The sequence below is a fragment of the Cyclopterus lumpus genome, chromosome 15 (assembly GCF_009769545.1).
Source record: "Cyclopterus lumpus isolate fCycLum1 chromosome 15, fCycLum1.pri, whole genome shotgun sequence".
NCBI classification, from domain to species: Eukaryota; Metazoa; Chordata; class Actinopteri; order Perciformes; family Cyclopteridae; genus Cyclopterus; species Cyclopterus lumpus.
In genome coordinates this window covers 15,712,839-15,721,757 of record NC_046980.1, presented here as the reverse complement: position 1 = coordinate 15,721,757, position 8,919 = coordinate 15,712,839, and the positions used below count along the sequence as shown (strand labels likewise).

Sequence of the window (8,919 nt, the reverse complement as noted above, 5' to 3'; positions counted from 1 at the left end):
TTGATGTTGGCCTTTTTCCGAAAGCACCGCTATCCTTATCTCCACTCTCCTCATCACCACATTTATAATCCTTCTGTCCTCTCAACAAATCACAACCTTATCTAACTCTTTCCTATCCCTTTTGCCAAATTGCCTTTCCTCTAGCTCTCTCCTCCTCTGTTTATTCTGCCTCTCCTTCTTGTTCACTCTTCTTTGTCTCCCGCCAACCTTGCTCATTGTCTGCTCGTCTTTTCTGCTGGGTGTGAATGGCTTGTGTGTCTGAGTTGGGTATGAGTCTGCTAGTGTTGGGCAGTCGGGGCTAAGCGGGCTGTGGTGGGTGGGCCTGCTGACCAGTCACAGCCAATCACTCAGCAGGAGAAAAGATAGGAAGCCCAACAGGGAACAGGTGAAGTTATGGCAAACCACCCATCCCCCACCACTTCGATCCATGCAGATTTTTGTTGTCGGATGCACTGCAGGCCAGGAGGAGCTGTTTAGTACTGTTCCTTTCCTCGATGATCTCTTGGAACAACAACAAACAAGTCACTTTAGCTAGAATAGAAAAAAGCAATGCTCTCTTTCTTCCAACTTTAGAATGTATTTACCGACTGCATTGGCTTCATTTGTATAGGCCAGCATTGACTCGTAGAAACAGTGCATTTTATAATGACAACGACAAAGTAACTTTGGTTACATCATGGCCTGATGATACCTGATCCACCTAAATAGGATTCCTATTATCTCCTACAATTACAGTTTTAGGGTTTAATTATCTCCTTTTTATTTCCTGGACAGTTTGAAAGTAACACAGAAAAGGAATTAAGCACTAAAAATAGTGTAACTTTAGATATATATTGATTTTACTTGAGACTGCTGAAGCTTCACATTAGCTTCATCTAATGCATTTTTAAATGGAACAAGGACTGTGGATTTTGTCCTCCCTTCACTTACATTGGAATCACACTGAGGAGGGATCTCTTTAAGCCCAGTGTGGACCGGAGGAGCAATCACAGTGGCCAATAACTACTCCAATGTACATATGTGGAAATGTCAGTATTTGTTTTAATATAGACTCTTAAGAATTCCATTTTTACTGAGACTGCCCATGTAAAATAAAAAGCAACCATGGATTATTTTAATCAGCGATTAAACTATTATTTATATTTCAAGTAATCAGAGTATTTAGCTTTCACAACACGCTTCAATGCTATAAACACTAATATTATTTATATTTTAAGTAATCATGGACTCATGTAACAAAAACAGTCAGTATTGGTATAATCAGAAGTGCCGTCACAGTTTCCCAAAGCTCAACTCGAAATTACAATCTCGGACTACAATAACCTATTTACATTTCTTTCTGCTCCAACTGATATGTAGTAAATTAGATGATATATTTTGTGTAAAAAGTGTTTTCTTCCCTCTTGCGTTTCCCTTTCATTTGTATCCGTTTGTTTCCACGTGTCCCTGTATGGTCTCTTGACCGTCTGCCTCTCTTTCCCTCTTTCAGCACTGGCCCCAGGTATGGGTGTCGCGGTCTATGCTGGTCTGGTGGGGGCCCTACTGCTGTGTGTGATTCTGGTGTTGTGCGTGGGAGTGCTCGCATATCGCCGCAGATGCCGCCATCTCCATGGAGACATCACCGATTCTTCGTCTGCTCTCACTGCCGCCTTCCACCCTGGCAACTACAAGCCTCCCAGACATGGTAGGTTCAAACAGACACATAAACTCACTCACTCACTCACACATCCAGTACACATTCACACATCATTTCCTTTCTATTATTGTGTTTATTTCCCCCAATGTTTATTCATCTTCATTGAAGCACTTGTTCACAATTCAATTCATTAACACACCGCTATTTATATCATCCCATAAATGAATTCTCTTTATACCATTATCTCCTCTCGCTTAGTCAATTCTCCATTCTTTTACTGCATTCAATTTTTTTTACATTTCAAGCATTTGTCATGGTATCCCTTCCCTTGTTCTTGACATTAAATATTAATTAGAAACATTAATCCATTTCACTCGCGTCACTTTTAGCACTTTCAGCCCGGCCTGTGTCATTTCTGTGATAAGAGAACAGCTCCTCCCTTCTCCTGTGTCCACAGATAACCCTCACCCTCTGCATCCCTCAGCTCCTCCGGATCTGACAGCCACAGCGGGAGCTTTCCGTGGGCCGCTTTTCTCCTTGCAGCAGGGGGTCAATGACAGCCCCCACAAAATCCCCATGACCACGTCTCCCTTACTGGACCCATTGCCAAGTCTCAAAATCAAGGTGTACAACGCCTCCACTTTGTCCTCCCTGGAGCTCCCTGTGGATATGGGTTTAGGTGATGGAGAGATCCTCAGCCTGAAGTCAGTGGGTACTATGGGTAGAGAGCGAGATTATCACAGCCACACCCTCTCCAGAGAGCCTGGGCAGAGCACGAGCGCCACCCTGGGTAATCTGGGAGGACGCCTTACCATCCCCAACACAGGTAATATACATTGCCTGCAGCTCTCTTATCACAAGCAGAACTCATATGCCTCCAGTGTAAACAAATGCCATGTTCAGTTAATCCCCCATAGGATAAGATAAGTCATGACATCTTCTCCCATAGGTGTGAGTCTGCTGGTACCCCCTGGCACAATACCCCAGGGGAAGTTCTATGAGATGTACCTTATTATCAACAAGTGGGACAGAACGACGTGAGTGTCCTTCATCTTCAATCTTCTATTTCATTCATCTCCTTCACAACCACAAGGCAGAACAGACCTCACGCTCACATCAATCAGAATTTTCTTCCCATGCGCGGCTCACCTACTGCGAACCACTTGAAGTTTGTTTGAAAGTTCTCTAATTTTTCTGTGAGGATAAAAAAAATGTATGTCTTAACTTCTCCAGTGGATTCATTTTTTGCCAATTTTTCTCTGGAAATTTGCCTCATATATGTTTTTGTTACATATACGTTTTTATATACCAGTTTGTTACAAACCGTGTTGTGGCCGTGATGTTCATTTATGAATGAAGTGTGATGTTTTGGCAATTGTTGCAAACACCTGATGTTCTCCCTCTTTTTGTGTGTGTGTGTGTGTGTGTGTGTGTGTGTGTGTGTGTGTTTGTGTGTGTGTGTGTGTGTGTGTGTGTGTGTGTGTGTGTGTGTGTGTGTGTGTGCGCGTGTGCGTTTCGGACATTTACAGGCTACCCTCTGAGGGAAGTCAGACTGTACTAAGTCCTGTGGTGAGCTGTGGCCCATCCGGTATGTTGCTGAATCGTCCCGTGGTTCTTACTTTGCCCCACTGTGCCCAGCTAGACACACCTACACCTGACTGGACCCTCACACTCAAGACACAGACTCACCAGGGAGCATGGGAGGTGAGACATCCCCTGACGACTACAATATAATGGGTAGCTCGTACGACAATGTTGCATTGTGAAACCCTACTTACATTTGTTTTCAGGAGGTGCTGACGGTGGGAGAGGAGACTTTGTCATCTCCTTGCTACTTGCAGCTGGAGGAGGAGTGTTGTCACGTTCTCATGGAGCAGCTGGGAACATACGGTCTTGTGGGCCAGTCCTGCCCCCCGCAGCCTGCCTGCAAACGGCTGCAGTTGGCACTGTTCGCCCCTCGAGCGCCCTGCCTCTCCCTGGACTACAGCCTTCGTATCTACTGCATCCATGACACCCCACATGCACTCAAGGTGCCACTTGTGTGTTTGTCACTCTGTGTTCAAATGTCTGCGTTCGTCTCTTCGCCTCTCTTTTTTATTGTTCATGTTTCTTTTATTTGGTCACTTTACATTTCTGTTACTTATGGAATATTAATAAGTCCTATGCTGGTAATTTATTTCAAGCTGCAATAAAAACATAATATTTCAAAATAGAAATGCATCCATCATGTCAGCTTTAGTTGGAACGTACAGCTAAAATAGAGCTGTGTTTGGTCGTAAACAAAGCTCTTTCCAAATATTCACAACATTAAAATTAAAACAAAAGGACCACCCTATTCGTCCAAATCAAATTCTGGTATTACATTGAATCTCCCGTACTGTCTAGAACCCACAGCTCAAAATAGTAGAGCACAATACAAACCCACAAGTAAAGAGCAAGTCATCACTTCATCCAGAGAAATGTGGACACGTTAGATATTTTCCCTCTCTCAGTCCCTCATGTAAAGTGTTCACACACCTGCCGGGGTTGTAAACATGAGCGTGCTGTGTGCATTTTATTGGCATCACATTCCATGATTTCTGGCTGTTAAAGTTCAAACAGCTTTCAGACTGTTAGCTCTCACACATTTCCATTTGGAGGCCCCAACTCAGAGAATGCACAATGCATTTTAATTAAGCATTTTTGAAAGCACGGTTTGAAATGTGCGAGACTGATGAAGCCATAATGAAATTGATGACATCAATGTGTTCCGAAGCCCTTCTTCTCTCTGCCTCTCTGCAGGAGGTGCTGGACTTGGAGAGGAGTCTAGGAGGAGTGTTGCTGGAGGATCCCAAGCCTCTGTTTTTCAAAGACAGCTATCACAACCTGCGCCTGTCCATCCACGACATTCCTCACACTCACTGGAGAAGCAAACTTCTGGCAAAGTATCAGGTCAGATACTCAAAAAGCAGCCGACACTCGCCAACAACCTGTTGATATGCAGTTCATGCCTACAGAGCACAAACCAGCAGCAGCTTGAAAGATGTAGATCCATAACACTATTGATGAACTGACTGCTCAGTGAAAGTTCTTCCTAAGAAGCACAGCTAGTCGACTAGTCACTTCTGTTGTAAACAAGCTGTCTGCTGCATTCACGGCTGCAACGAGATTGCAGTCTGAATGCCTTCTGAAAATAAATAAATAGAGAAATCTGATAGTGGTCCTAATTTATGGACAGTTCACTTTGGAAATAAATTGTCCGCTTGCAACAAGACCCAGTTGGTGGAAACACACGATATCAATATAAAGTATATTGCGCTTTCCTCAAATGGAAACTGTCTTCTAGATCTTTTCTGATTGTGCTGCTCGGGACAAAATAACTTGTATCCCAGTGTAGGGACCATATTTTGTCAGCTTTCCTTTTTTAACATTTGCCAACGTTAACAGGAGATCCCGTTCTATCACATCTGGAGCGGCAGTCAGAGACCCCTGCACTGCACCTTCAGCCTAGAGAGAGGAGGCCTGGCTGTGTCACAGCTCAGCTGTAAGATCTGTGTCCGACAGGTGGAAGGGGAGGGACAGATATTCCAGCTTCATACCGATATTCAGGAGGTAATGCTTACGACTTAGATAATGTGAACGTAGATACAAATTGCTATGAAAGCCACACAGTTTTGCCACAAACAAAATGTTGAGGTTGGTCTCAATGCTTCCCACCTTTTCTGTCAATCCAGACATTACCCCCGCACTCACCCCTCCCCTCAGGAGGCACCTGCCTGCCTTCCTCTCAAGTGGGACCCTTTGCCTTTCGCTTGCCTGACTCCATCCGCCAGAAGATCTGTGCCAGTTTGGATGCACCCAGTGCTCGAGGATGTGACTGGAGACTCCTGGCACACAGTCTGGGCTTTGACAGGTCAGATCATCACATGTATGTGTGGAAGGCAGCTTGGTCATGCTCGAGTCCAGTGTTGATGCTCAGGTTCCTAGTTCCTACTGTCAAGCGATAACTCAGATTTGTGTATAAGAAGGCATGAAGCTATTCTCTGTCTGTGAGGGGTTACTTTTTCTTTCTTTTTTTGTATGTAGACAAGCAACTGGGTAAAACATTACGTCATATCCTTAGAATATTTGAAAAACAAGACTTGAATATTACTTGAAAATTAATCCAGAAGATATTTCACATGGCTAATGAGCTAATCCTGATTTGTAAAATATGTTGTTACATTCATTTCGGACTGTCAAAACAAAGTGGTTCCAGCTGTATTTGCCACATACTATAAAAATGTCTATAATCAATAATGGAGAGCTTCCTTTTCTCTTCTTACAACTTGTCTTTCTTTTCCTCAGGTACTTGAACTACTTTGCAACAAAGCCCAGCCCCACAGGTGTTCTACTGGATTTATGGGAAGCGTGTCACCAAGCTGACGCAGACCTGGTCTCTCTGGCGACTGCGCTGGAAGAAATGGGCAAAAGTGAGGTGCTAGTTGTCATGACAACAGATGGAGATTGTTGATTGGTCAAGGAACAAGAGAGCAAGCCAGACTGTTTTTCTTTTTTCCACCGTGATGAAAATAAGAATACCTGCTGATGAATATGCACAAACCATAAGCCCACAGAGCATTTTGGTTCCTTCACATGCACTGTATTACCTCTGCCTCATATTCCTTTTCACTGACCCCTGATCAGCCACTGTATGCCACACCGTAAACCCATTCCTATGATAACTGCTAATCTGATTCTGCCTGAATCCTCCAAAGCAATGTTGCATCTGCAAGATTTGAGGGTACGAAAGCGTAAAAAATGGGTGCAAAGTCATGTCATATGTGGTGCTGACTGTCTTTTTCAAAGATTTAAAATGATGCTATTTTTGTATATAGATAACAGCTTTGGGACAAACAAATACAATTCATGTATTCAATAAGCACGCACAATAACGCTAACAGACGAATGCTAAAACGGGATTAGCCATGTTTCAGTTGCAGCATGAAAGTGCATGATTTAACACCATCTCACCTCATGGCAGGGGCTTTTGTTTTCTCCATTGTCATGCTGTGTGTGCAGTGAATGACAGGCCGCACCAACCTGTCTAAAACCTCCTCAGGCTATAGACACACTCCATCATACACACTCGCACACAGAGTAAGCGGCCATTAACAGGCCCGGAATCAGGCTCGAATTTCTCGTCCAAGCTGCTTGGACTGTGGACAAATCACATGAGGTCCGCTTGAAAAAGAGCTGCCTCTTCTTCGTGGTAGGGGTTTGAATTGTGAAGTTCATTGAAGAATTTGTAGATATCTAAACCGACAGACTCTTTATATTGTACCAACAAATGCCTCAAAGCCTTGGCATATCATTCCGACTCATGGGGGTGTTTCTCTTTCCTCCCTCGCTCTGGCCACACTCCTCCAATCTGTTGAGAATAAACTGCAGAAGAGCTTTCTGGTCATTCTTTTAAAGTTTCCTCTGGGGAACGCTCTTTAAGTTATTATCCATATTTGTGTTTTTTTTAATTTCATTGTCATTTCTGTTATGATCATACAGAACAATGTTCGATCATCTGTGCTTATTTAGGCTGCTGAGCCGCTGTGTTGTTTTGATTTTTTACTCGAGTAGAGCAGGCCAAATGGGAGTTATGTGCATAGTGGTTGTCTCAGTTGTGAATAACAAAACCATGTGTATTTGTTATCTTTAATACGAAATGTAAACTGTAAACTGTAAAACATGATTCGATGCGGTCAAATGTCCAGGTGAATATGCTGTATGCTGTATTTCTTCGGCATTTTGCTTTGCTGTAACGGAGGGCAGTTTCCATTGTTCAGCGATGAATATTACAGAGTAGATTAGCCTTTCCTTAAATCAACTTGGCACCGAGGGACCATAAAATTGACCTCAACACTAATACATTATGTTTGAATCTATTCTCTGTCCACCACTTATCCATGTTTCCATCTGTCTATCCATCACCCTGTAACTCATTATGTCTCCCTCTCTCAATTTTATAACGTATTGTTAATCGTTATACTAAGCCGCCTGCTTTGTGGTCAGGGTCCTCAAGCTTTTTGCATTGTCAATATTGTTCCGTTAGTTATTGTGAGTCGGAAATTTAAATACTTTCATCTTTCAACTTGGTTAATACTTACGTTCTATGTGTTTTTGAGGGTTATTTTTCTTCCCTCAAAGCAAAAGAAGTGTTCATATCATTGAAATCACAAAAACCAAAACACAGGCAGTATCCCCCCCCTCGCCCCTCCCCCTCTCTACAGCAGTGAGTCATGTCACTGTTTTGTGTGAATGAACTGAAGACACAAGTGTGTTTGCATACATGAGTGTGTGAGTGGGCAGGTGGGTGTGCACGAACTGTGTGTGCACACGCTTAAGAGCTGTCATATCTCTTTGTAAGTGCTATGCAAGTACAAAAGAAAAGCGAAGCAATTTTGACTTCTTTTGTTTCCTGGAAGAGTAATTCTATTTTTTCAGATTAGGGCATTGACAGGGTTTTGATTTTGTATTCTAAAGTGGTTTAACATTTTTGGTTACAGTGGTATGTGTAGGAATTCTTCATCTGGATTGGAAGAATTGGATCACGGACTAAGAAAGTTGCTGTTAAAAAAGCCCACGTGGTAGAAGAAAACAAAGTGCGGTACAATGGCTACAAAACAAGTTGTGACTAATACCATGAACTCGTGCCCTGCAGGTCTTTGTCCGTGAGGAAATACCTGGATACAACCAGTTCAGAACTTTGGATCCCTGAACATTGCAGGACTATTTTTCTTTCCTTAATTCTTGTTCCAGAGACTGGCTAGCTGTAGACTACAGTGTTCATTCGTCCAGAATTCTCGAGTATCTGTTGGATCTTTGGCTTTACCTCTGGATAATTTATGCTGGAGCTGGACTGGATTCTACCTTGCTCCAATAAAAGAGAAATATTTAGCCTTTGTTGAAGAAGTCAGACATTTTTATGAGAAAAAAAACAAAAACAAAATGGATTCAGTGACTTTATTTTATCTCTGTAAAGTATCAATTGTAAATAAACGTCTAGCCTTCTTACCTGTCACTAAATATAATTTTTATGCAATAAATTATATTTCTTAGTTTAATAATAGTCTGTGTGTTGTCATTGAATTAAAATGTGCAAAATCAAACTTAATACGAGTAGCTTTCATAAAATCCATAGAGGAAATTGCAGGCGTCTTTGGCGTTTCTTTTCAGGAAAGAAAATGGCATGTGTTTTTTTATCAATTAGCCCCCATTTTCACAGCACATATAGTGCTACTCAACCTGTCCGTCGTTTCCTCACACCTCAT

At 42.5% G+C, this 8,919-nt stretch overlaps 1 protein-coding gene across 5 annotated transcripts in view; it reads left to right on the top strand.

The window, feature by feature from the left end:
* The window catches only part of unc5b (unc-5 netrin receptor B), a 45,790-nt gene extending 37,139 nt beyond the window's left edge, over positions 1–8,651 (top strand). For 3 of the 5 annotated variants that reach the window (XM_034552629.1, XM_034552631.1, XM_034552628.1), the window contains 9 exons: positions 1,490–1,684; positions 2,094–2,462; positions 2,586–2,673; positions 3,166–3,340; positions 3,427–3,666; positions 4,418–4,567; positions 5,063–5,227; positions 5,350–5,528; positions 5,963–8,651. In XM_034552629.1, coding sequence (XP_034408520.1) covers positions 1,490–1,684; positions 2,094–2,462; positions 2,586–2,673; positions 3,166–3,340; positions 3,427–3,666; positions 4,418–4,567; positions 5,063–5,227; positions 5,350–5,528; positions 5,963–6,128 — 1,727 coding nt within the window. In that variant the 3' untranslated portion in view covers positions 6,129–8,651. The remainder of the gene's footprint in view (positions 1–1,489; positions 1,685–2,093; positions 2,463–2,585; positions 2,674–3,165; positions 3,341–3,426; positions 3,667–4,417; positions 4,568–5,062; positions 5,228–5,349; positions 5,529–5,962) is intronic. The other 2 variants (XM_034552633.1, XM_034552632.1) reach the window with 2 other exon arrangements.
* Positions 8,652–8,919: the final 268 nt, after the last annotated feature.